The sequence below is a fragment of the Cydia pomonella genome, chromosome 11 (genome assembly GCF_033807575.1).
Source record: "Cydia pomonella isolate Wapato2018A chromosome 11, ilCydPomo1, whole genome shotgun sequence".
Lineage (NCBI taxonomy): Eukaryota > Metazoa > Arthropoda > Insecta > Lepidoptera > Tortricidae > Cydia > Cydia pomonella.
The window spans coordinates 13,570,789-13,598,094 of NC_084713.1; the positions used below are offsets into that span (position 1 = coordinate 13,570,789).

A 27,306-nucleotide genomic window follows, 5' to 3' on the forward strand; every position below is an offset into this window, starting at 1 on the left:
ATGCTCGACAAATTAAATTCCGTGCCGAGGAGTGAGCCGCAGCTCTCAGCGCCCGATAACACGGCGCGGGCACCGGTGGCGGCAGGAGAGGCGAGAAACTACCCTCGTTTACGGCATTATTGTCAAATAATGGGTTGCACACAACACTTACTAGAGTCAAACCAAGATAAGTTGGCAGCGATTTTGATAGGCCAGACAGTGCAAGTGTTTTTCTAAACGTCAAACGTCTATGAAATGTAGACGTTTACTTAACACTTGGGCTATCAAAATTGCTCCCAACATTGCTTGGTCTGACTCATTCACTAATGGTTCGGTGGTGGTTTGGTATTTAATATGTCTGTCTCTCACGGAATTTTTGTTATCAAATATTCTCAGTTAACGAACAATTGTGTTCCATAAAGATCTGAACATAATTTTGCTACAAATAAAGATCATCAACGTTGGGCAAAGTTGTTTGCTCTGGAGGCAGAGTATACTTTTAATTATTTCTTTATAACTTCTTTTCTTCTATCAAAGAACTATCGAATGACATTCCGTATAGCTCCTTAATCAAAAATCATCAGTCCTATGTACAAAAGTTTTGGGGGTTTTCCATCGAATAAACGAGGCAAGGAGGGACGGAAAATATAGTATTGCCGATAAAGTAGTCATTTGTTTTATCACAAGTCGTATAGATCTTCCCGTTCTGTATCGTTCCACCGATAGAAAAACACTATCCAATTCTAAGTTATTGATGCATTTGAATCAATATCCTGCACCTTTATTTATACCAATGGACACCACTGGATATATGTACACAGCAACTCGTCATAAAGTACGTTAAATTTAAGTTTCAGGGTGTTTAGCCAACGTGCCATTCCTTTACGCTCCGTAACGTAGCGTAGTCATCTCTCTCTATCACTCTTCCATATTAGAGCGACAGTGACAGTTGCATTTCGTTCGCTACGGAGCGTTAACGACTGGCTCGTTAGCTACGCACCCAGATGATTTTAGAACAAGGTACTAAAACCGCTAAGGTTTCATGCCAAGGTGCTCACTCGGATATGTACGCATTGTTACTAACAAGTTGGTCCAAACTTAGCGTGGTCGGAGTTTGACCAGTTGTGTTTCTTGTTCGAAAACTGACAAATATTTTTCGGATGATGGTTCAAAATATACTTTGTTTTCAGAGGCCTGTGGTTCGACACACTATACGGTAACCTGTTAAAGGTAGACGCCTATGGTAACATTCTCGTGTGCGTGCATGGATTTGAGTTTCTTAAACAGTAAGTCATTTTAACATTAACATGATACGTGTTAAGATTATGAAATTGCTCCTGATTTATGTTTTTTACTTATTATCTCTTAGCCTATTTTTATAAACATTAGTCTTATACATAAATGCATGAATATACCTATTTGTTACATACATACAGGCAATTTCATATTTTAACATCCAATAACAACCAGTTTAATCTCATATCCACATTCTAATACATTGACTTCTTTTTCAGTTCACAAGTATACGAATTGTACCCAAATAAATTCTTGACATTAGACGAGTCTCGAGTTTATGTATTGAACACGCTGTTCAACCTGCCCGAGACGTATCTAATCGCCTGTTTGATTGACTTCTTCACTAACTCCAAGGACTACAGCAGGTAAGCGACATTATAATATATGTATGTGTGCTCTGTTTTATCATGCCCAGTATAAGTTATATATGCAATCCATCAATCACCATTATAACAAAGAAGACTAGCTCACACGCAAGCACTCGTACCTTTCCTATTTGAATATAATTATATACTAAGAATTATATTTAAATAGAGTTAGACCCTTGAGTATCGTTGCGCGTCGCTCATAAGTCAATTTTGGACCTTATATTTTGGTACATTTTGTGTCCAAAAAGTCAATTTTCGACACTAAAAGTATTGAAGTAGAGAATTATAATAGCTATTTGTACAACAAGAGAGCAAAGCTTGGTATTTCTTCGAGTGCTTATTTTGAGTGCCGTGCAAGCGAAATAATCTTGAGCGTAGTAAGGGACTCAAAAGCGCACGAGATATAAATAACTTTGATTTCGTGTAGTACACAAGACTTTTCACATCAGAAGTGAGAACATATTTGGATGGTAAAATACAACCTGAAAACATTTAATCCTTCTTCATCACTATTTCACTCATGTTTTCTTAAGGTATTGTAACAATGAAGTTTAAGTACCGCAATGAAACGAAACGAAAGTAATTGCAATAAAATAATACGGAAATAACGAACATCAATTGACAGAACAATCGACAACTTTTTTTTGTAATTTTTATTTAAGATATTTTGAGTGAGTAAAGGTCGATTTTGCTCACTGCTTTTAAGCAGAAAATGACCCTTGCTCGAGCTGCTGAGGTGAAAATGGATTTATGTGGCGGGCAATAATATGTACCTATATGTTCCGGGAATAGATACTTAATGTTGGTACCGGTCCTGCAGTTTGGCGTACTATATTTTCTATTATTGTTATTTTACGTAATCAAATCATATTTCAACATTCTGTACTCATTTCACTTCAATACGGAAATTGTTTCAACGTACAAGTTTAGTTACGTATTTCGCAGTGTTCAAGTTTCGGCGTTATTAAAGTTTACCCGATTAGGCAACAATTCACATTGCTGCACACGCTCCCAGGTACAGCATAATTGGGAAGTGCGTGGGCAGACCGGACCAGGCTCATTGTTGCATAATATCGACACGCGAGCTATTCCATTACCCAACTTCCGTTCTAGATTAGGGGCCGCTTTATTGGGACATTTGAGACTGTTGACAAAATTGAATACCTTTTACTTACAGTCTTGAGAGTGGTCATTCTATCAATACTTTGTTGATCTCTACTGCGGTCTCTCGTAATGATAACAAATATGACCCTAAACCAAAAATATTAAAAATAAATGTGAAGTATATACATGAACAATATTATGCCGAATATTATTCGAAATAAATAATTCGGCATAACGTTATATTCAGTCAAAAGTTTTACAATCATTTTCTTTTGTTTTATATTAATAGCGTGGACTTGCTGTTATTTACAAGCGTGTATTTGACTTGCAATGTATATGTATGTATGTTCGAGGCAAATCTTGCTAGCTAAATTAGACCCACTCTCATTCGATTGAGCTGAAATATACATACATTCAATATAATATAGGTGCATACATTTAGATATGTAAAAGCTGGGTGAAAATGCAATATATATTATGGTCCCATCGAGCTGATCTGATGATGGACACAGAAGGTGACTGTAGGAACTCTGTGATAAAACAACGCAACCTAATTGTGTTTGGGTTTATTAGAATTGTCTCCAAGAAAAGTATAGTAAGCGATAAAATCTTGTATCAAAAATGAAAGTTCTCTGTTTTAAACCATTCCATACCTAATCCATATAGTTGAAGTAGTCATAATATATTAAATTTCGTGACATTGCAAATAAAGTAGAATGATACCGGTACCGGGCGCACATCGCGTGTCACAACTCCTTAAACTTCGTCTAGTGTCGATAAGTCACGTCCCGCTCCCGTGTAAACGATTTAGGTCAATCAACATGACGCTACAACTTTCCTAACAGCTTTAACACGCGCTTGAATTGCGCCTTACGGGTTTCATTATAATTCTAAATAAGATTTTAACTTGACTGTAATGGCACAGCAAGGGAAACTATTGTTACGCATTAGATATGATTTAAACACGCAGTTCTTCCTAGATAATGAAGGACATAAAGCTATATTGATTTATGGTAATTCCATTAAAACATTAGACAGCCCGTTATCTACTGTATGTACTCTTTGCCTGAGGTTAAAACATACTTTTTAATACACTTATTATTCATTTTTTTATACTTGTTATCAGTAAAACGTACTTGAACTTGAAACTGAACAAAAGTGCTCGCTGGCCTCTACTCTGGTATTGTCTGTCGAGGTGCTTGTTACTCGAATACCTTTAAACGATTTTTATTACGTTATTTACGTTACATTTGACTCGTCTAATGCTTAAGTATTCTACAGATTATGGACTGGATAATAAATGCGATGCGTAACATTGCTATTATAACTGTCATAAGAATAAATGCTATTGCTAGTTGCCTATTAAACTATATGTTTATATTAGAAATGTATAATTTGGCTATATTATATATTTTGTGTAAAATTTACATTTTTATTTTAACTTTACAAGATTAACAATGTCAAAGCTAAAACTTATATGCCCTATGTTTCTAGTTTATAAAGAAACACATGCACACCTGATGATCCATTTAATTAAGGAACAAGAAACCAATATCTCCTTTCCTCCTCCTCTCTCTAGTACTAAAAATGTGAAACACCCGCGTAGCATTACGATAATACCTTGATGTTTGATCTCGGTCAAACTATTACATTAGCCCACGAGCATAATAAAGACAGACCTTTTAAACCTTTTTTTCAACAAGATTAGCCATACCAATAGTCTGTTAGTTCATAACATAAATTATAGTAACTTACCAAATATATTATAGAGAGAAGACGGGAGTCCGCGCAGGCGACCTAGCTATGTCCTACAAATCCATCTTCCAAGACGTCCGCAATGCCGTCGACTACGTCCACATCCACGGCGACCTCAAGCAGAAGACCACAGAGAACTTAGAACTGTACCTGAAGAGGGATGAGCGCCTGCCAATGTTCCTGTCTAGGATCCAAGAGAGCGGGGCCAAGCTGTTCATACTCACGAACAGCGACTACAACTTTACGGACAAGATCATGACGTATCTGTTCGATTTCCCGTATGGAGCGAAGGTAATTTTAAATCAAAATACCTATATAGTGCTAAACTTCAACATAGTGTGTTTTCGGAATTTCTTGACATCTCTCAACTCAATTAGTTAATTTATATGTCTTTTTCAATTTTTTACAAGTATATAAGTTAAAATTACAGATTAAGCAAACGATTAATAGCTAAGTGAGGCTTGTAGCGCATTTATGAATAACGCCCTTAATTAGGAGTTAAATCTCATAGTAGATATGTTGGAAGTTCAAGGATCGGCGTGTGCGACATCGCGGCGCTTTGATATATCCATTTTCCGAGATGTACAAAACATGTTACACTTCTAAATAATACGACATCCACGGGGACCTCAACTCAATTGTCAATTGTATTAGATTAGTCAAGTCAGCGGGATTCATATTATATTCATGATTTATAGCCGTAATAAACATAAGTAACTGGTCATCTTTCGTATTAACTCTGTTGCGACAGGCGCGCCCGAAAATAACTTGTTTACGGTTTACTCCATATCTATATAGAACATAGGTTATATATTTATACGTCGGTGAAAAATTTGTTAATCTATAATCCGAGTTAAAGACACATGACGCATGCGATTAGTATAAAATGTTTGGTTCCCTCATACGAAATAAGAACTTGGAACGACTTCTCATGAATATGTAAATAAGAATCATTTTACGGGTCATAAGACGCATAAGTTGCACCTTTTTCCAGAAATTTATTCCTTATTTAGATCTAGGCCTCCTTTTCATAATTTTACGCTATTCACTGACACAATTAAATGAACATTTGTAGTACTTGTTGCTAAGAAAAAAGGCTCTCCCAATCTACAGGTCGGTTGGTGTTATTGTCTTTGGAGAATAAATAATGTTATAAATACCCCTATTGTTTTTATAAGCCGGGCGAGCCCCACAGAAACTGGCGGACGTACTTCGACTACATAGTGGTGGACGCGAAGAAGCCGCTCTTCTTCGGCGAAGGCACGACGCTACGGCAGGTCGACACAAGGACGGGCGCACTCAAAATGGGCCATCACGTCGGGCCCTTGCATGAGGGACTCGTTTACTCTGGAGGTACTTGCTTAGTTATCATTTAATATGGCAAATAAGACAAGGTTATCGCGAAGATGCCACTTTTCTTCGGCGAAGACAACGCTATGGGAGGTCAACATTGAGACGAGCGCGTTCAAAATGGGCCACCATGTCTAGCCCCCTTGCATAAGGGATTCGTTTACTGTGAAGGTAGTCATATTAGCCCCGTTACCTAACAAATAAGCAGTACTGTTGCTTCGAGTGAGTTTTTTTGCAAAGGTCAAAACTATGTTCACATCTACAAATATAATGTTCGTAGCGTAGATATACCAAACATCGTTTAATTGTACATATCACAATCGTTATTCGTATTTCGTGTGATATGAACAATCTGACTGGTATAGATTCGTGCAAATATGATTAGTCAAGTTTTACCAGTGAAATAAATCAATTTTAACAACGTAATACTTCCTAACATATAATAGTCCCGTTGAAACCAATTCTCAGAAGAATGTAGAAGTAGTGTTGTGTTCGCGCGTTGTATCAGTAGCCACACAAGCAGAACCATTCACCTCGCTATATCTTAATGTGGTGTCAGCCTGTCAAATGATAAAGTTCACAGACATAAACAAGAGACCTCAGCATATTTCGGACTAAGCGTGAGCCATACTGTACGTATAGTACGTGACCGTCGATATAACAAATAGAGAAAACGTTTTTCCATTTCTAAATATTTTCCATTCTCCATGATTTTTTTAGTATTTTGTTGACACAATGAAAAACTAGGTTTATATGTATGTTTCCTTCAAAATTTGCGAAACAAACAAAAAAAATCTAAGAAGCGAAGCCTATAAACCTATAATATATTATGCTGAAGCGATCGACATCAAAATCAAAGTGATTTGTTAAGATTTAGTTAGTAGAAAACGTTTTCTCCCGAAATGAAATTTCATAGAAAAATTACCGTTATTTCGTTATTTTTTTTAGTTTTCACTGTAAGTAAATACATAAACTAATGGTATGTTATATATTTCTATGTCGAATATTCCTAAAATTCCAAAATTTGAACCTATAGTGTAGAAAATAGAGTTGATTTTCTTTTGTTTGATATTTAATGAAACAAAACGAACGAAACTCTATTCTAATCTAAAATGAATATGATTTACATTTCATCGAACTGAATAAGTACTTTATATGTAAGCTAGGACCGTAAGCCTTAGGGGGATTCCCCCGTTTTATTCTAGGCGCAGTAAAGTTTATGTATTTTATATTTAGTCAAGTATGTTATTTTAGGAAGGCAAATCGTGTAATTTGATGTTATTTTGGTTTATTGAGAAAATTAAAGTACCTACTTAAAACATTCGTTCCAAATTTTCAATTTTGATCTAAGTTTTTCTATTTTTTGTTTGGAAGGTTCCTGCGACGTCTTCACTGTCCTCATCGGCGCCAAAGGCAAGGACGTGCTGTACATCGGCGACCACATCTTTGGCGATATCCTCAAGTCCAAGAAGATCGGCGGTTGGCGCACTTTCCTCATCGTGCCTGAACTGGTGCAGGAGCTACATGTGTGGACGGACAAGTGCCAGCTGTTCGCGCAACTGCAGAGTCTGGACGTGCAACTTGGAGATATGTACAAGTAAGCAATATTTTCTGAATGTCATATGCTGAACAATGCTATAATAACATATCCGCCCGTATCCCCACTGACCGACACTTCGATATTTTTATCCAAGTAAATAATAATAGGAGTCGATCTCCCAATGCGTCAACATTGTGCAGCTACTGTAGAGGGCCTACCGCGTACCACGTTCGAGTTGTAGCCGCTCTGTAAGTGTGACAGAGAAGCAACATGTCGATCGTGGTTAGCGGTAGGCCCTCAGCGCAGTGCAGTGCACAGTGTTGCCACATTAAGAAGTTGGCTTCCTACCCTCATTGGATAAAAAATTGAAGTGTCGGTACTGGTTCAATGTCGGTCAGTAGTGCCACTACGTTACTACATCTGTAAGCTTCGTGGCCTTGATTTCTTTTCCTACCATAAAGTAGGGTCCATCGTTTGAAAAAGCTAGGCACATTTTATCCTCGACAAAACTATTTATTGCCCTTCCATCTTCTAATGTTTCCACTTCATTGTCATTGGTATTGTTCATAGTTGTGGCTTACAGAAAAGTTTGAATTACAGACGGTTTACTGTAAGTTATTATTTTACATGTAAATTAAACTCATATTTAACTTCTACTTTTCAGAGACTTGGACTCGAGCACAAAGGAGAAGCCAGATATTTCCAAATTGCGGATGGCGATCCGTGACGTTACGCACAAGATGGACCTCGCCTATGGCATGCTCGGCTCGCTATTCCGCTCTGGTTCCAGACAGACCTTCTTCTCATCACAGGTAAAATTATATGTGAAGGTTGCTCTAAGTGAAGCAGTGGCTGGCGATCTGTGACGTCACGCACAAGATGCATCTTGCCTAACGCATACTGCATGGTCCAGACAATTTGTTTTTTATTACTGGTAAGGATTTATTTGACGACGATTGGCCAGAGTGATAGAGAGGTTAGATAACAATATTTCGATTTCTCTTTTCGTAGTGGCGCCCCCTACGCAGAGTTTCGCGTAATATTCCCTATTGTGCCGGGTGGTATCTTTCGAAATCGGGTTGTGACGCCTGATATACACTTAGTAATTTCTTAATTGTGTATGGTTCCCCATTTGGAATTTTCATAGGAGGAAATAAAAATATTGGAAAAAAAAAATACTTTTCAATTCTAAATTACAAAATAACCGAAAATGCCAAATTCATCAACGCCGATTTGTAGAAATTTCAAGGAGTACTATTTGTATTCATCATGTGCCCCTCCCCTTGATTGACATCAACTTCTCCACATTCTACTAAGATGCTTCTATTGGGTCAGTTTTGCAGCTAAGTGTATTAGCGTTTTTTCATTCTCTTTTAATGCTTTAACTTTCTTAAATGACTGTTAATAAATGAGGTTAGAACTCAGGGCTAAAGCTGATGACGTGTGACATCCATATGTGTTATTTTCTGAAGCTAATATAACCTGTACCGGCTTAATTTAATTTCTAATCCCCTTATTCACAAACGTGTACTAAAGTTACGAAGCCGCTAATAATCGTTTGTCCCTTTCCGACGTATTGGTATAATGGAAAGGGACAAACGATTATTAGCGGCTTCGTAACTTTAGTACACGTTTATGAATAAGGGGGTAAATAGTTATTGTGGCATCGCAGGTGGTGAGATACGCGGACCTGTACGCGGCGTCGTTCCTGAACCTGATGTACTACCCGTTCTGCTACATGTTCCGCGCGCCCGCCATGCTCATGCCGCACGAGTCCACGGTCGCGCACGAGCAGCGCTTCACGCTCGAGGCGCCCACCATCGACAGGTCGCGCCATCTGATGGATATTTTTTTTTATTTTTATTAGCCTACCACTAATGTCCCACTGCTAGAGAATGGCCTATATAGCCTCGTTTTCTCCACTCGACCCTGTCGTTGGTTTACTCCCACAGTTTTGGGTCTATTTGAGCTATATGTTAGAACTAGTGATTCTGTAAGCAGTAGATCAAGCAAACATGGCTTCGCAATTTAAAAAAATCCAATAATTTTCGAAATCTAATTTACTCGTACCAATAAATTTTATGCAATAGCCGGTTGTCAGCATTTTAGAAATGGCGCCGATTTATTTTTCACGAAAAAGTAAAACCCGGAATATAGCAAATCCCATAGAACAAAACGAGAAATTAAGGAAACCTCTGTTAGTGCCAGTTACATAAACCTGACAGCTGTCAACTCCATTGCTCACAAAATTACGTGATATTTTTTGTAATGCAACCTTTAATAGCCGGACATACGAAAGCATTTTTGCTCAATCTGGAACGTCATGATAACCTTTATATACCTTATATTTTTTAGATCGATTAAGATGAAAATCAATATTAGAAAGCCGTAATAATGTACGAGTGTGTACAGGTCCCGGCACCCGAGCGCCGTGCGCGCCTACAGCGTGGCGTCCGTGGGCGACGACACCGACGAGCAGAGCGCCACCGACCTGGACCCTAAGGACGCTAAGGTATAATCGTGTCGATTTTAGCATCAATTTATTTTTTTGTACTCGTTTTCAGTAACCTAGGAAAAGCGGTATCTCCCAACACAGGCAAAGATTTTGCTTACCGGGAGACAGTATTATTTTTGGCCTCTCTTCTTCTAAAGAAAAATTTCATAACGACGCGTTCCTATCTAGCCTCTCCCGTTTCAATTTCGACCCTCATTTTCCATACAAAATGGAAAATGCATTACGTTTATATATGAAATAGTCTATCATTTTGAAATATACAAGCCCGTATGTGACATTTAAAGTTAGCGAGTCGCCATAAAAAAGTAGTTATTTTACACAATCGTATGTGTATTTGCAGGACGTGCGCGTGGCGGCGGCGCCGGCGGGCGGCGCCAGCGTGCCGCACGCGCGCCCCGAGACGCCGCGCCAGCTCACGCACACGCACGACGAGGACTGCTCCGACGACGACGACCAGGCCAAGCAGAAATAGGCCCCCCGCCCCACGCGCTGACCGTACCATGCTCGCAAGCATCGACACACCCCGCCCGCACACTCCACGAGTGGCAGACTCTGCTCCCTATTTTATCGGTTTTTTGGCGCGAGGCAAAGGACCGGCAATGTGAAGTATGGAGCGTCGCGATTCATCGCGCGAGTAGAGCAGTGTGTGGAGAGGGCAACATCGCGGCAGCGCGAGGAGCGGTGTACGTGGCCGTAGTAAAGAACACTCCGGGACTGAAAGCCTACCGCGAACCACGTTCGACGTGTTGCCTCTCTGTCGCACTTGTAAATTCGTACGTGAGTGTCACAGGGAGGCAACACGTCGAACGTGGTTCGCGGTAGGCCTTCTGTTCCCGTCAGGATGGCCGAATGGGCGGCGTAACGGGTGACGTACGGAATCGAATGACTTTAGACGTCCGAATATCGCTACAGAGTATACAATGTTAACGTAGACGGCGGAGGATCACGCGGATACTACTTTGCTTCGGGACGGCCGAATACGTAAACGAGTAATCTTAAGAGGTTGTGGAATATAAACAATTCCGCGTTCGAGTTTAATACAGCACACCATCTAAAGCTAAAACGTTTCCCGGTCCCTACGATCTTATAGGTTAATAGGTGAAACCGAATTCTTCCATATAGTCTTAGTATGGTAGCGTGTATGCAGAAGTGATGCATCGTTTTATTTGTAATACTTACTAAAGTTAAAAGACTTCAATACTCACAATGCATTATGCAATCGCTAGCATGCTTTGATGGTGATCTCCACATATTTCGCAGCCTTTGTACCATAAATTTCTTTCAATATCGCTAATCTAAAGAAAATTACTTCTAATTAGAGTTCCACTTCTACATCAACTTATATTTTCAGATATTTAACCACAGACGATTAAAATATAGACGTTCAGTGTATAAAAAAATCCGTGGTGGAAAGAACGCCATTTGTTTTGACTCTACTAATTTTCTTTAGATATGTCTATTAATTCAATAGTTTGTGACTTTCTTGCCTTAAACTCTTGTCAATCATTCTATAGTACTTTTAGCTCAATGCTGATAGTCTGATTAGACTAATGTAATTTTACAAAATAACATCTCAAATTACAAACGCTACTTATAGACATAACTATTTATGTGTTATTAAGTGTCTTTTGGTAATTCGGTCGTTAACATTTTGACTGTTAATTGTTTGAGTAAACATACCATACTATAGGTAAAAAGGTTACCTCATAACAAATAAGAGTGATTTAGTAGAATAAAACTAGGTCTTGATACACGATTCTAATTCCAGTGTTAAAATAATTTCAAAAAGCCCTAAAGTTTGGTCACCTTACTTGTCAGTACAATTAGAGTCTGTTTCACAATGTCCAAGTAAAGTATAACAAATAAATTAACTGCCAGATAAAACTTCCTTCAAAACTTAGCACTTTATAGGCTTATTTGAAGATTGTGAAACGCCAACGATGACTTTGTTCGTCAGATAAGTGGCAAAAAGCTTATTCAGGACTTTACTTGGACATTGTGAAACAGGCCTTAAGTGTCCAAAAATTACGATAAGTATGTGAAAATGGTTTTAAGTACGAACTTTTTGAAAAATATATTTAAAAAAGAACTTTGTCTCCGTAGCTGTTTTTGCCGTCGCAGTGGCGTTCCGTTATAGTTGGTAAGGGTGATTCCTTATTTGTCCTTGTATTTGTGCTCCGGATTCGATTAAAAATTGCAATTAAATAATTTTCCCCGCAATGGAAAAGTCTGATTCTGGTGATGATGATGTATTGTGATTTGTAATAAGTACCCAGTTGTAGTTATACTGTAAGCTTGTGGGTGCTATTACGTTATTAGTTATATAAATAGATGTCGACCGCCATTTGTATTTTAGCGGTCAAGATTTAGATTTAGGGGCCATTTTGTGTGAAAGGACTAGTCTTGTTCATATGGATCGCGCAACCTAAATATGTTGAGATGCTTGAGTTACATATATGTACTTTTTTACGAATCGTTTGTAAAGTTAGGCAGCATTTTAATTCAAGGATACTTTAGACTTACTTATGGCCAATAACAGCAGTCTCGATATTGTAAAAAAAGTGTAGTTGATTCCAAAATTATCCATGAACTAAAATGCTTTCCAATCTTAATATTCTGAATGCGAATTATTTGATAGATGTAGGAGAATGTTTAACCCTTTAAACGTTGTTCAAAGGCAGGCGGTACGGCTAAAATTTAGAAACGACGCCACTAAAATATTCCCATTGCCGTGCTGTGGTTAAAGGGTTAAATGGGGTGTGTGGTTGTGCAAATATTATTTTGATAAAAATAGTAAATACTAGTTTTGCCAGAGGCGAGTATTGTTACAATTTTATGGAACAGGGATTTAAAAAGTTGTTAATTATAGCTGTAACAAAAAGTAAGTAGTTTCTCTGAGGCTATAATTTTAACTATGTTCTATTAAATCGTACTCGCATTTGTTTGATTGACTGCTATTCATTATTTTTTTTACATTTTTGTAATATTCAAATTATATTGTAAATTCTTAGGCCTCTTTTTGTAAGCTAAGATTTTGTTAAATCTTTGAGATTTTATTTATGTTGACATTGCGTTTACTTTATGGAATATTTAATTTTGATTGTTTTAAGTATTGTATAGGAACAAATAGCTATTATTCGAATGTAGCATAATATTACTTTTAAAAAGAGGGATGTTTTTGTATCTAAGTATAGTAATTCCACTTTTTATCAATTACACAAATGTAGAAATTATAGATCACAAAAAATAAATATGAAAAATAACAAGTGGTTTATTTATTCCAATAACATAACAAAACAGATTTTTCAGGAAAGCTGGCTACAACTGAAATTAACTAACTGAATGAGCGAAATAACAACTATTACTATGCAAATGCCATAAAATCAATCTTAGGGTGGTATGTCACCCGTCCAATTTCTTGGTCCAATGTGTATTTGCTTTTCACATTTTGCTTATTGAGAGAGTGAGACCCATTGCACATTGGACCAAAAAATTGGACAAGTGGAATACAGGTACATTGTAAGGAGCGTGCAGCAACTGTACAAACTCAAGGGGCAACATAAAAGCCTCCTGTTGGCGTGATGTGTAAAAGTTGTCGTTTTTAAATTAGGCGACAAGATGGCAAATCCTGCAACGCGCAAGGAAGCTCATGTCAAGTTTCATTCGCTCGATCCATTCGTTTTACCAGCTTTCATGAATTGCCCTAAGCTAATAGTTGCGAGCAGTCTTAAACAGAAGCTCGGGAATCAGTGGCGTAGCGTGAACTCATCCATGGGCAAACCACACCTGTGAGGCCCTTTTTAATGTGTATTTCCAAGGTAATAAATAGATTGGCTTTGCGGGGCCCCCCTAAGTGCGACGCCGTGGGTGACGGCCCCGTTCGCCCACGCCTAGCTACGCCACTGTCAGGAATGACAACTTTGCTTACAGTCAGCCGTAGGCGTCATAGCAGTAAGTCTTCTAAATACTCTGCAAACTCTTCTTCACGGGATTTCTCTTCAACCTCTTGCACTCCTGAAAATAAATTTACATTTAAGTACGTTTAAAAATCTAGTTTTAATCTTTGAACGCCAAGAACGGCTATGTAGTTGCGAGTATTAGTTGGTCCATATACCTAGATTTTTTTAAAGTGGGACTGTACTTTTAGGGAAAACTTGAAGATAGAGGGATACTCAATCAGCTAGCATGAGTTGCGTTCTCGCGCGCGACTCCATACATCCTGCGCGACTTCAAGTATGGAGTCGCGCGCGTGAACGTAACTCATGCTAGACGGTCTGGTAAAGGTAGATACATAAACTTGCCATCTGAACGTCACCTTTAACAATATTCATCTTGAGGCCCGGGGCTACAAGGTAAAATCGTCTTTGTGGCCCTCACAAAAAAAGTTTGTGTACCCCTTAAGAGGAAAACTGTTAGAAACCATTAGTTCTTTTTTTTTGCGAAAACAATTTATATTGCTGTCACGTTCGCCTAGTGGTATTGACCGCCGGTTTCAAACCACTTTATAGATAAATAAATAAATAAATAAAAATAAAATAAAAAGCATTTATTTCGGACAATATCCATAGGTAATACAACAAACAATCAAAATATTTACATATAAATTACAAAAAAATAAAATAAAAATATGAATTAAATTAAATTAAAAATATGGATAAATTAAATTAACATTATTCACTATATTAAATCAAGATTATCAATTAAATTACATTAAAATTATCAAATAAATTAAATTAAAATTATTATCAATCACATTATATTAAACTAATTACTTATCGTAGTTGGCATGTGGCGCGTGAGATTTCGCCCAGTGGCCAAAAATCGGGCTGTCATGGGCCCCTGCGACCGCGCTCAAGAGCCTGTTGGGGCTACCACGAACACGACGCATCAGGGACGCGACGCGTTTGCGCATAATGGCATGAAAATCGTCCGTGTATGCCTCCGCGAACATCCCCGACGCACTGCAGTACCGTGGCAGCCCCATCAGCATCCTGAACGCGTTATTGTAGAGGACGCGCAGCGCACTATAGGCTTTTTTCGTGCAGTTGATCCACAGGCTGCAAGTGTAAAAAGTTTGGCAATACGATCTGAACAAGGTTATTTTAACACTTGTTGTGCATTTTGCAAACCTGCGGATCAACATGTTGCCTCTCACTGATAGAGCCCTGCGCTCCCTCTCAACGTCCATGTCATCATTTTGAGACGCAGTGACCCAATGCCCCAGGTACTTAAACTGTGTTACTAATTTCAACTGAACGCCTCCTAACATGACTGGTGGAACTATGCTGTATGTTTTAGTGCCGGCTTTGAAAATTAGTAACTCAGTCTTACTAGAATTGTACCTGAGGCCATGTACCTCCGCGTATCTTTCACATATGGCCAGTAAATTATTAAGTGCGCAAACCGAAGGGCTAAGCAGCACCATATCATCAGCGTAGCTGATGTTATTGAAGCACTGTCCTCCGACTGAACAGCCCGCTCGAGTGCCGCTGAGCTCCTGAATCAGGTGATCCATATATAGGCAGAACAGCCTTGGCGAAGTTAGACCTCCCTGTCTCACACCGCACTGCAATTTGTAAGAGTCAGACAGCGAACCCGCCCATCTTATCCTGTTACTCTGGTTACTGTACCAATATTTAAACAGCTCAACCAGCTCTCCAGGTACCGCCGCTTGATTTAGCTTCTTCCATAGGAGATCGTAGGACACCAGGTCGAATGCCTTGGATAAGTCCAAGAAGCATGCATAGATAGATAAGATAGATAATCCGTTTATTTGTTTGCCACAATACACACAGGAAATACAATTAATAAAATGACAAAAAAAAAACAGATGATACAAAATTATACGAGAGAAATACACATTTATACAAAATAGAAGTAGAAAGAGAAAAAAAAAAACATTTAAATAATACTGTTCCATACATAAAGGAAATGTTGTGTGCGTCGCAGCAAAACAAAAAGGTTCTGGCTCAGTATTACGCTTCACCCTATGGGAGAGGCACTGATATTCTGCCAGGACCAGATCACGTCAACCAAGATACAGTGTAGAATATGCAATATTCAAAGTTAGTACTTACCTAAATACCTTGTTTATAAAACTAGTGACATAATTATCATTGAAAGTGAGTACTTGCAAAGTTATGATATTGAAGTGTCAGTGTGATTAGCATGCTTAATTAATACGTAGTGTCAAGTGTAATTATAAGAAGAAAATCATTTTATATATATTATGAATTACTAAAATCAAATAAAATAATAGTATTAGTGAAGACTAAATTCGGTAATCAGCAACCAGGTAACCATGAGGGACTCCCAAAGTTTGTTTCTCCAAAAGGTATTTTTTTAAATGAAATTTAAAAGATTGCTTGGTTTTCATATGACGAATAGGTGGAGGAATATTGTTCCAGCACCTGGTTGCGAGATACCGAAAACAGCCTGTGAAAGCAACGGTTTTGTGGGGATGCGCTTCCAAAAGACATCGTCTGGTAGATCGAGTACCGTGTCGTTTATGGAAAGAGGAAATACGTATTTTGGAGTACAAATATCCGGGTAGGCATAGACCGGTGTTCTACGATCTGTGTAATATCGGACAGTATGCTTGAGGCACAGAACCGCAGCCTCGGTTGATAGACCTGACCTAAACCCGAACTGGGCGTCGTGGAGCGGCACAAGTAATGATCCACTTTCAGACCATGAGAAATGAAAAAATATATTTTTCATGCATGCTATGGATGCTAATTAGGAATAATTTCCATTCTCTATATACTTACCGTACGTACACTAGCGTGGAGTAGCGTCTTCATCGTCCGCTTGCTGCACCATCCTCAACGGCAAAAGTCAAAGCTGTGAGCGTCGCGTCGTGTTCGTGGCAGTTGATTTATTCTTCTTTGTCGTGGCACATACCTACCAATAAAATCTCGCGAGAATTCGAGACGAAGGCGCTACGCGAAGCCGCTGGCTCTGCGGGTTCACTCGGCACGCTTGATTTATCTTCATCGTTATTTTATCCGTCTCCTACTTATTCAGTGACCTGACCTACCTTTCTTCCACAAGGATTCGTCCGTTGCCCCCGCCTCTACGGCGCTAGTAGAAGCCGTGGGCTCCGCGGGCTCACTGGGTGCGCTTGATTTTTCTTCATCGCTACTCTCTTTCTCCGATGAAGAATCTTTGTTTTTTGTCTTTTTCTTCTTCTTACGATTTTTTTTCAACCTTTTTACTTCTCGCTTCTTTGATCGATAGTTCAGTTTGTCGGAGCATTCTGGACACAAACCTGGGTAAAAGAAAATACCTACAAATGTATTCACTTTGTTGCAAAAGCCGTACCTACCTGCTAGACTGCTTTATCTAAAGTTAGCATAGTTTATTTTATAAATAATAAAATCGGCCAAGAGCATGTCGTGCCATGCTCAGTGTAGGGTTCCGTAGTTATCATGCTGTCAGAACAGGCCAAACGAGGGCTATTAATTAGTAAGTAGCATGTACATTACAAGCACACTTGGGTCGAAACCAAAAAAATAAAAATAAAATATTCTGTATGGGAGGTATATGTTTTTTTATCATATATTTTTTTGAGTTTTTATTTTACCGTTCTGTTGCCATGCATGATTTATGTTTCCATGCCAAATTGCAGCTTTCTAGCACTAACGATCACGGAGCAAAGCCGAGGACGGACGGCCAGACGGACATGGCGAAACTATAAGGGTTTCTAAGTGACTACACTGACTACGAAACCCTAAAACGTAGGACTCTTCAAATTAAGATAGGTATAATTTAGGTTTGGGGACCATTCTTTATAGAAAGAGCATATTCATTTTATTTAAACTATCATGCCCAATCAAAAAAATACTAACTTCGAGTTTAACTGCCTTCAGACGTTTTTTCAATCAACCATTGGGCTAAACAGATACAATAGTTTATTATCATCGTAAAAATTAAGACAAAACATCCCAACTAAACCAACCTTTTTGCGTGGTTCTGGATATTTCAGTTAACCTACAATACATCAGCTAAAAATAAATATCTCAGTGGGTTGCGACCTATGTAGCGTGGCTGGTTATATTCTCAGCCGATGCCTCACACTCGAATAAACCGAAGGCTGCTTTATTCCTATAAAAATAAGGTTCAACAAGCCTTTACTTTTAGAGAAAGAATTGGACGCGAGCCAAATGGCAGCGTTAGGTTGTGGCAAGTCCTTACTTTGGGCGGTGAACTAAATTTAGCCTTTGGCAGCAGTCGTGGATTGCAAAACAGGCTTCTGGGATATTCCTACATGTGGGAATAATGAGCGATGCGTAAGTAAGATGATGCTCTACATTCTTCTGGTTTCGATAGGCAGAACTTATGCAAAAGTGTCCAGAGGTCAGCTATAAATAATAGTTCCAAATCTCTCCAGAGTAGCGCTAGAGTAGCTAAGAACCTAGGCGTTACTGACGGAGTGACGTGCGCTGTCTATGATTTGATTTTTTTTTTCAAGTATTCTAGGTATTGTAGCGCCACCTATTTAAGGTTTTTTGATAACACTTTTTGGTATATGGAGATTCCATTCCTTATCTCCACTAAAACGTAGTGATTATATGCTCTTTGATCTCCACCTTCCGTATACGTGTGTATGTAGTTATGTGTCAAAACGTAAACTGTGACGTCACAAAATTTTCAAAAAGCGTTTTGGGCGCGAAAGCATCTCTCAAAATATATTTTGTTCATTTAACATATTTAAAGCCGTTTTTAGTATAAAAATTGAATTTTAGGGCAACTTTTAGTTAATATAGAACGTAATACAAGCGTTTCAAAAAATTGGAAACAACCCTATTACCTACATTGGACAGGACGACTAGGACGAGGGGTCATTTTATGTAGATCAGTAGAACTTACGTAGTTTGACAAGGGCATTTTTCTTCTCCCCATCCTCGACATACGCGAAGTTGACCTCCCAGGACCGGAGTCCAGCAGCGTTGGTGCAGTGTTTGCTGCCACACTGGAATTGGCCCTTGCCGGCCACCACCTCGCGCTCCACTCGCCACCGGAGTGCAACCTGGTTCAACATTCGGAACTACCTAGTAATGTATACCTGAGTGTAATCTCGGAACGAAATTTACAGACTTTCAAACCATTACAGTCATAAGTAGCCTCATACATCCGTGTGTGTGAGTAAAGTTGAGGACTTCTCCGTCTCACACTGGGCTAATGTGGGAACCAAATCATCTTGTTATTAAACTAGTTAAACCTAAACTAGTTGAAACACAAACAGAAATGAATTAGGTAGGTCAGGACCAGGTACCCACATCAGGAACAATTGGAATAGGCACTTATACTAAGCATATACGTAGGTAGTCACGTCTGAAAATATCGATACGAAAAATGTGACAAAAATATACATACACTACCTTAACATATGGGCAATAAAGTTGTGTATAGATACATATTTTGGAACTTTTTTCGTATCAATATTTTCAGACGTGACCGTACCTACTTACACACTATGAACTAGTTCAGTGGATTCTTCCTATTTTGTTTCAAAACCCCATGGGATTGTTAATTAGATAATTAGACCTTACATCGTTACTTATTCACAGTAAAAGGGGGAAACCTAGAGTTCAAGGCACTTTTGAGGTTCCTATAATTTTCATTGAGTCTTTATTAAGCTTTAATTTCAGGATTTTTTTCATATTTTTTGGACCCGTGGTTCAAAAGTTAAGGGGGGGGGGGAGGCGCTTTTTTCGGAGCAATTATATTGAAAGATCTATCCAACGATACCCCACAGACCCACACTAATATAGGGTTGAAGCGAACTAAAATTTCATCCTCACTTTACGTGTAGGGGAGATACCCCAAAAAATTCGTATTCGCTAATAATTAGATAGGTATAGTCAGCACTAATTGGTAAGGTAGGTACATTCTCTAATAACTTATAGCAAACAATGCCTCTGTATGTAGAACAATTAGACTACAAAGACTTTTGAGCACGAGCTGCCGAAAGCATATCTCTATTTGGAAAAGTATTCTGGGGTGGCAGATAGGTACTTTTGGTGCGTTGTTTCATCCGCTACTATTGTTGCTGAATGTACCGTGGTATATCATGCCTACATTACTTCAAGAAGCAAACATATAAGTATATAGGCTTGCAAAAGGAAAACCGCAACTACCTACACACTCGAGGACTTTGAGTAACAATATTAAACTAAAGAATTCCAAGCTTTGAATTGCATTCGTGAGTAAATTAATTGGTTAAAAGTGTAAGGGCCTGTTTCACAATGTCCAAGTATTGGATAGCTAATTATTAATTAACAAATAAACTAATTGCCAGATAAAACTTCCTGCAAAACTTAGCACTTTATCTACCATTTAAGCTTATTTGAAGATTGTGAAACGCCAACGATGACTTTATTCATCAGATAAGTAACTAGTAACTTATTCAGGACTTTACTTGGACATTGTGAAACAGATCCTAAACCTGGTAAATCCATTTTGAAATTAATTCATTTTTAACTTTAATATCTATCGATAAGGTAGGTAGGTACAAAATTCTATATTTTCAAAAATAGATTTAGCAGGTTTTAGCCAACGATAGGTATACAAACTTATTCGGAACTAATTTAAACGAAACTCGAAATCCTCTGTCGAGCCTCACATGCAGAAACCAATTACAAAAATATTTTTTTCATCTCAGCAGCTCGAACAAGCCTACTTTCGTCACTCCAGGGAGTGAGCAAAGTAGCTTTTTAATTTAGTGAAGGCCATGAACTGCCACTTCATACTTTGGTCAATCACAAATTCGAAATACATATTTGAACTTAATTCGCTATCCCTTTCTATTCGTTAAGAAAACAAAAGTGACTGGAATAGGTCGACATTTAAATTTCATAGTAGACCCCCTAAACACCGCACCGCTAACAAGTAACACGTTCGAAAACTCACAAATGAACCAAGACCTTTAAAATGTTCTCACTGTGTCACACGAGAGCAAAGTTATTTTACATCTCGTGTTTTTTAATCCCTCGCTACGCTCAAGATTCTAACTTAGAATTATAGAATCTTTCGCTTACTCGGATCTCAAAATCAACACTCGCAAGAAAAACCAACTTTCCTCTCTTTTTGCACAAATAGGTAGCAGAAACGGGAATTTCGTGACATTGTGTATGTCTGTGGATTCCCATCGGTTGAGCGAGTAGTTTCAGAGTGAATCCATAGGTTAAATAACCGGCCAAGAGCATGTCGGGCCACGCTCAGTGTAGGGTTCCGTAGTTACTCTTCCGTCACAATAAGCTAAACTGGAGCTTAAAGTATAGTAAAATGTTAACCAAGGGATGAAACGGTACCTTTCACCCGAGTTAAACAAATAGGCAAATTTGCATAATCAGTATCTAATTAAAGTAAGTCTTTTTACTATGAAGGGAAAACTTTTTGCGATAACTCAAAAACAGCTAAACTGATCATTTCTGCTATAGTTTTCATTTAATGTCTTTCTTAAGGTCTACTTCCACGATTTTTTTCATATTGTTTGGACCTATGGTTCAAAAGTTAGAGGGGGGGGACACATTTTTTTTTCTTACGGAGCGATTATCTCCGAATATATTCTCTTTATCAAAAAATGTTTCTTGAAAACCCCTATTAGTTTTAAAAGACCTTTCCAACGATACCCCACACACTAGGGTTGAAGCGAAAAAAAAATTTCATCCCCACTTTACGTGTAGGGGAGGTACCCTAAAAAAAAAATAATTTTTAGATTTTATTGTACGACTTTGTCGGCTTTATTGATTTATATATCCATGCCAAATTTCAGCTTTCTAGCACTAACGACCACGGAGCAAAGCCTCGGACAGACAGACAGACAGACAGACAGACGGACAGACGGACATGGCGAAACTATAAGGGTTCCGTTTTATGCCATTTGGCTACGGAACCCTAAAAAGGGTAGCGTGAGCCCGGCGTCCTTAAAAATTATTCGTAAACGGAGAGAGCACATAATCTGGTTTTCTAATAGCCGTCTACTTAACCGTGCTCGATAAGTGATTGGAAGCCATAAGTACCTCATCGGTGTTTCTGTAGATATAACCACACCTATGCACATTATGCCCCCTGTTTAAATTGACACCAGCCTGTGCACTTGTAAACAGATTCAACCCTTTCCATTCCACATATAATACCTATTCTTCCCAACGTTACCTACTGACTACCCACATGAGTTCGCGTTTCTATCGCAGGGTATATTTGATTCTAAATATTCTATTAGTTAAACTTACTTACTACTTATCTAATTCTAATTCAGAGTAAATTGCTCTCTCTCACCTCACACACATTGTCTTCGCGCTTCAGCGACTGTTTGCGTGCAACCAACGCGTCTCCAAAATCATAACGATACCTACTCACGTAAGTACCTCTACACCTAACTAATAGTTAGCTATTCAAGAATTTCAAGATTGACCTGTTAGTGCCGGAAGAAATATTAAAAAGGTAAACTGAACCACACTGAACCTATAAATTAACGTGGGAAAAGCTTTTCCAATTTTATGTCCTAGTAGTGTCCTATAAGTAGTCATGTTTTCTCGGGAACACGAACGTTCCACACCATTTATGTATGTAGTTCATAAATAATACATTTGACTGTAGGTGTAGGTATTGAACTAGCTGCTTGTTGAATAAATAAAATGCATAACCCATATAAAATTTACCCGACATAAACAGTATTATAGGTACGATCGTCAGTTTATATAAATAACGAAGAACATCCGTAAACAGCTCTTATAAATAGCTACAAACCGATTAGAAGGAGGCTGTAAGTTTCCGTTAGCGCACGTTATAATAATAGTGCGGAGGCGAGGGTACGCGCTCGAGCAATTCAGGTTGCGCCCATTGATTCGAAACATCCTTTATCCAAGCGCCGACCGACAGATGTGCGTTACTGTTTAAAGTAGCGGCTGTATGCTGTCAGATTCCTAACAAATGCGCGAGCGCATGTACGTAAACTCTTTAAAAAACCAGCTTAACCTGACCTCTGGATCCGTATTCCAAATCGAAAACGGAGCGCATTTTTACTGGTACGCTTCAGTGGCTACAGCCTTTAACTCGCAAATCTTTTAGAATGACACCCCTGTTCTATATTTAGTTCGTCCGAAAGGCGCTATGGCCTGCGCCTGCGATCATTGTTGCGCTCCCCATTAAATCACACAAAAAGGTCTCACGGGCAAAAAAGGCAATAGTTCATAGGGGTACGGCCCCAGCCTTAATGCTAGGGGCGCAAACACTATTGTTGTGAACTCAATTTACATTACCTTTAATGTTTGCCTTATCATGGGTAGCCATTTGGTATACCTACCGTTTTTAGCCGAAGTTGAACAACAAGAACATTACAATTAATTGACCCTCGATAAAACAAAAGCCAGGCACATAACAAGGCTAAGTATACAGGATGTAAATCATTATCGTACGTTAATTAGAATGCAGACTAATCAGCTAATTAGATAAATAATATTGAAAATACAGGATAAAATATACATCATTACAAATCCTATTGAAGCCCGACTGTCGGCCGCTGCTATTTATAAAATGTAACTAGTATGAGTACTTACTCTGTTATCTTTGTATCTTGTTAGATCGCATATACAGTATTCTTTGTAGAGTTTGTCGTAATATTTCTTAGCCAACTGCCGCTCCCAGGTGTCGGCAACGTCGTCGTCGTCCCAGAGGAACTTGTGGTTCTCCCTGATGACGTCGAGGTCGGTCCGGTCTCGGGACGTGTCCCGAGCCAACACCGTCGTAGAGCCTTTCTTATTGAGACAATAAACGTTAACTAGGTACTTATGTAGCTCATACGGATTAAGATTACGCAATCTCGCAGACATTGTAACCTAGAACAAGGGAAAACGCATTAAAGAAAAGATCCTTTGAAACAAACAACTCTTTAATAAAATCGAAGATTATTACATTTTCAATAAAACAGTTTTATAATTCATATCAAACGGATCTTATTTCTAATTGTCATGTTGAGTCTACAACAAGGTGCATTAGCGCTCGCAGCGCATTGATGTCGCATCAATAAATAAAATATTTGTGCACGGTTAATATCTACTCTGAATATTATTGTCAGTCTTGTAGATTTTGTGTATTTTCCACTTGGCTCAATTTTAAATCCTTATTCTATAAACAAGTCATGCAGTTAAACATCTAAATATTTAAATACAATAAATATATTAAAATATAATAAATCCATACTCCTAATTAAACCTTCTCATTTCTTCTAATTAATTATAAGATATTGACAACCAGTTAATTGAAAGAGTGGCACAAATATATAATGCTTTGGTTTCATAGCCAATATAACTACACACCTACTATCTTTGGGATTTTATCTAAATATCTATTTGGCGCTTGAAGGCAAGTTTTATGTAGTAAAAGGATTTGAATGTCAATATTTGTAAAAACAACACTTTTCTAAATATTTCTAGCCAATATGTGCTCACCAGTACTTACATAGTCAGTGGAAAACAGTATTTATTTAGAATTATATCGTAAATTTGTGATGCTTGTTACTTTACAGATATGTTCAATTTAATTATACCAACTGGTAAATATTAGCCAACTATTACTTTATACATTCTACTTGTTCACTTGGCTTACATTAATACAATTACTTGAGACCATTTGAAAGGGATAACATTACAATATTTTTCTCTCATTATTCATTTAGCAAACTTATCCCCCTTTAATACATTGGTTAAAACTACGAATTAATGATTTTCTGTGGTAAATATTGTTATCAATTAATGTATAAATATATTCTAAGAAATTATTTGGTATTGTCCTTACAAAAGGCATTTATATGCATAGAATAGGCACATTAAAAATATTATTGCTTTGGTTACAACACAGACACAAGAGTCACTTATAAAAAACACTTATCTAAATTTTGGCATGGGAGTCCTTTACAAAGTGATATTTTTATTACCTTCTAGAAAAAGTACAAAATATATAGATTTAAAGCTCTTTCAGAGACACAAGAACAATGATTAGTGCTGGTGACCCCATTTCACAATAGGCCTGAGCTATCTTAAGCAAACATTAGGCTGACGGCTATCTGAATCTTTGGACATTTGACCTATATTACTCACAAGTTAATATCACTTTATCATATTTAAAAGGCAACTTTGGATTGAGATATGAGTGACCTTATTATAGAGCACCTGTAAAGGCATTTTCCTAATATACTAAAGTATCCCAAACATGCATATATGAATCGCATAAATAATGAAGTCCTTAACCTAAACAAAAGCAACTACAGCAGCACACCAGAGTGAGGACACTCGCATAAACACACCATAATGACTAAATTATGAACTAGATCATGATTTTTCAATTTGGTATAAAACAATGCAATTTTTAAATAAACAAACATACTTGACTAAGTTTTTGGCAATTAGAGAATGGGAAAATTGACTGTGAAATGTAACCTTCATGGTATTTTAACTTTAAGAACTAGGGCTTGAAATCATATCTGAAAAAATAAAAGTCTTGGTACCATGACAGATACATAACACAGTTCAAAACCATAGTATACATAATATTCCATCACCCATGGGTTTTCTCATGTTTTTTCATATTGTCGGAGCGGGTAAAAGCTTTATCGCAAACTCCACAATAATAAGACTTCTGTTTTGTATGCACTGTCATATGCCGAGACAGTTCACTCTTAGTTACAAACTTTTTCTCGCATACGGTGCATGCATGTTTGCGCACATTCAGATGGAACTTCATGTGTATAGAGAGTGAACTTGACTGTGAGAATGCTTTGTGACAGAGTTCACAGACAAATGGCCTTTCACCCGTATGCTTACGCAGGTGGTTCATGAAACCTGTCTTGGTATAGTCCTTCTGGCAGAGGTGGCAGAAACTAGATTTTGAATCCAGCATCCCAGGGAAATGACTGTTGATGTGTTTTCTTAGCTCCCAGTAACTAGGGAATTTTTCTGCACACACATGACATGGATATTTCTTTTCTTCGGTGGGTTTTGCGCTACAGTGGTGCGCCGATAGCAGCTGTTCACTGGGAAACATCTGGTTGCATTGGGTACACATATGACTAGCCTCAGAATCGGTAGACAGGGTGACCTCCAAGTAGTTTTCTATTGACATTACATTCCCATTAGAACTATCGGCGTCGTCATTTTGCACCTGGGACCCTTGATCACCTTCAGAAACTTCTTTGGTATCCATTTTCTCTAAAAAATTCCTAAAATCTAATGAGTCTTTGGTCAAATTGTTATTGTCGGGCTCTACGAGATGTAGAACCGGCGACTCGCTCGGCGCCCGCTCCGGGGACATCTTGTCATTGTCCGAGTGGTCTGGACGTGAAGACGCGTTGTTGTCGGACTCCCAGTCATTTTCCACGATTTCCACATCCGAATCGGAGTCTTCGGCACTAGAAACCGAATTTTTGACGAGGTGGAAACCAATATCATCGAATCGCAGCACGTTAGGAGGAAGTTTCACCCCCACGATAGCCTGAATCGCCTGCCATGAAAGCTCCTGGGGGTTGTTCTGCATATTACTCGCACTACTATAACCTACAAACGAGTATTCACTGATTACCAGATTTAGAAACCTTAATAAATAAGCCAATAAGTGATAGTAATAAAATTGATTATTTACCTCTTATAAGTACGCGTTTTGGACTAATAAATAAGCAGATGTCACTATGATCTACATCTAAAAATATTATGCACTGCACTTCTCCTGCTCTTTATGGATTATGGATGCGTCTTTGCTTTGACTCTTTGTCATTTCATTTCATTTACATGGGCATAGCTAATAAATATCAGTATCAGTGCTTAACAAAAAATATTGCACATTTTGTTTTAGAAAAAATAATAGTTAGGAGGTTTAAGATTATTTAATTTAATTTGAGTAAAGAAAATTTTAGAAATCATTTTAATATTTTCTGTTTCAGTCTGGAAAAAGAAATTGATTGACCGTATACATAATTACTTTGGCCAATCGACACACAAAAAAAGTATATTCAACCATAGATTGATGTTGCTATTTTTCGAACAATATTCGTATTGCAGGATTTACAGTCAAACCAAGATAACTCTGCATGGCATTTCAAATTCAAATTCAAAATTCAAAATTCAAAGAGCATATAATCACTCACTACGTATATATCAATGTTATTCGATTGTCATATCTAACAGAAATTGCTGTAGTATTAAGTTTATTGAAAGTATTAAGGTTAAATAAGTTGTTTTTGCTAAATGATAATTTTTATTCTTCTGTGTACTAGCTTATCTCATTTTGTTATGAATATAATTGTGTATTTTGATGGTTGTTAAGTAATATTTATGAATACGACTGAAGGACTTGTATCCATGGTCAAGAATAAAATAAAAAAAAGTATACCAATGTCAATT

At 37.9% G+C, this 27,306-nt stretch overlaps 2 protein-coding genes across 8 annotated transcripts in view; one reads left to right on the forward strand and one right to left on the reverse strand.

Moving 5' to 3' along the window:
• Nucleotides 1-13,173, forward strand: part of LOC133522893 (cytosolic purine 5'-nucleotidase) — a 29,459-nt gene extending 16,286 nt beyond the window's left edge. For all 6 annotated transcript variants that reach the window (XM_061858362.1, XM_061858363.1, XM_061858361.1 and 3 more), the window contains 9 exons: nucleotides 1,170-1,265; nucleotides 1,494-1,640; nucleotides 4,517-4,793; nucleotides 5,681-5,855; nucleotides 7,227-7,449; nucleotides 8,057-8,204; nucleotides 9,065-9,219; nucleotides 9,805-9,904; nucleotides 10,248-13,173. In XM_061858362.1, the coding sequence (XP_061714346.1) occupies nucleotides 1,170-1,265; nucleotides 1,494-1,640; nucleotides 4,517-4,793; nucleotides 5,681-5,855; nucleotides 7,227-7,449; nucleotides 8,057-8,204; nucleotides 9,065-9,219; nucleotides 9,805-9,904; nucleotides 10,248-10,379 (1,453 nt within the window). In that variant the 3' untranslated portion in view covers nucleotides 10,380-13,173. The remainder of the gene's footprint in view (nucleotides 1-1,169; nucleotides 1,266-1,493; nucleotides 1,641-4,516; nucleotides 4,794-5,680; nucleotides 5,856-7,226; nucleotides 7,450-8,056; nucleotides 8,205-9,064; nucleotides 9,220-9,804; nucleotides 9,905-10,247) is intronic.
• LOC133522900 (protein FRA10AC1 homolog) lies at nucleotides 13,161-27,053 on the reverse strand. 2 transcript variants are annotated; one of them, XM_061858378.1, is made up of 5 exons: nucleotides 26,549-27,053; nucleotides 23,473-23,751; nucleotides 18,779-18,938; nucleotides 16,947-17,177; nucleotides 13,161-13,921 (listed from the first exon to the last, which is right to left on the reverse strand). In XM_061858378.1, the coding sequence occupies exons 2-5, from the start codon at nucleotides 23,743-23,745 to the stop codon at nucleotides 13,851-13,853; spliced, it is 735 nt and encodes a 244-aa protein (XP_061714362.1). In that variant the 5' UTR covers nucleotides 23,746-23,751; nucleotides 26,549-27,053; the 3' UTR covers nucleotides 13,161-13,850. The 2 variants fall into 2 exon arrangements, with proteins under 2 accessions (XP_061714362.1, XP_061714361.1); XM_061858377.1 differs by lacking the exons at nucleotides 13,161-13,921; nucleotides 16,947-17,177; nucleotides 18,779-18,938; nucleotides 23,473-23,751 and adding an exon at nucleotides 23,787-26,463 and having other exon boundaries at nucleotides 26,549-26,998.
• Between the last annotated feature and the right edge of the window lie 253 nt (nucleotides 27,054-27,306).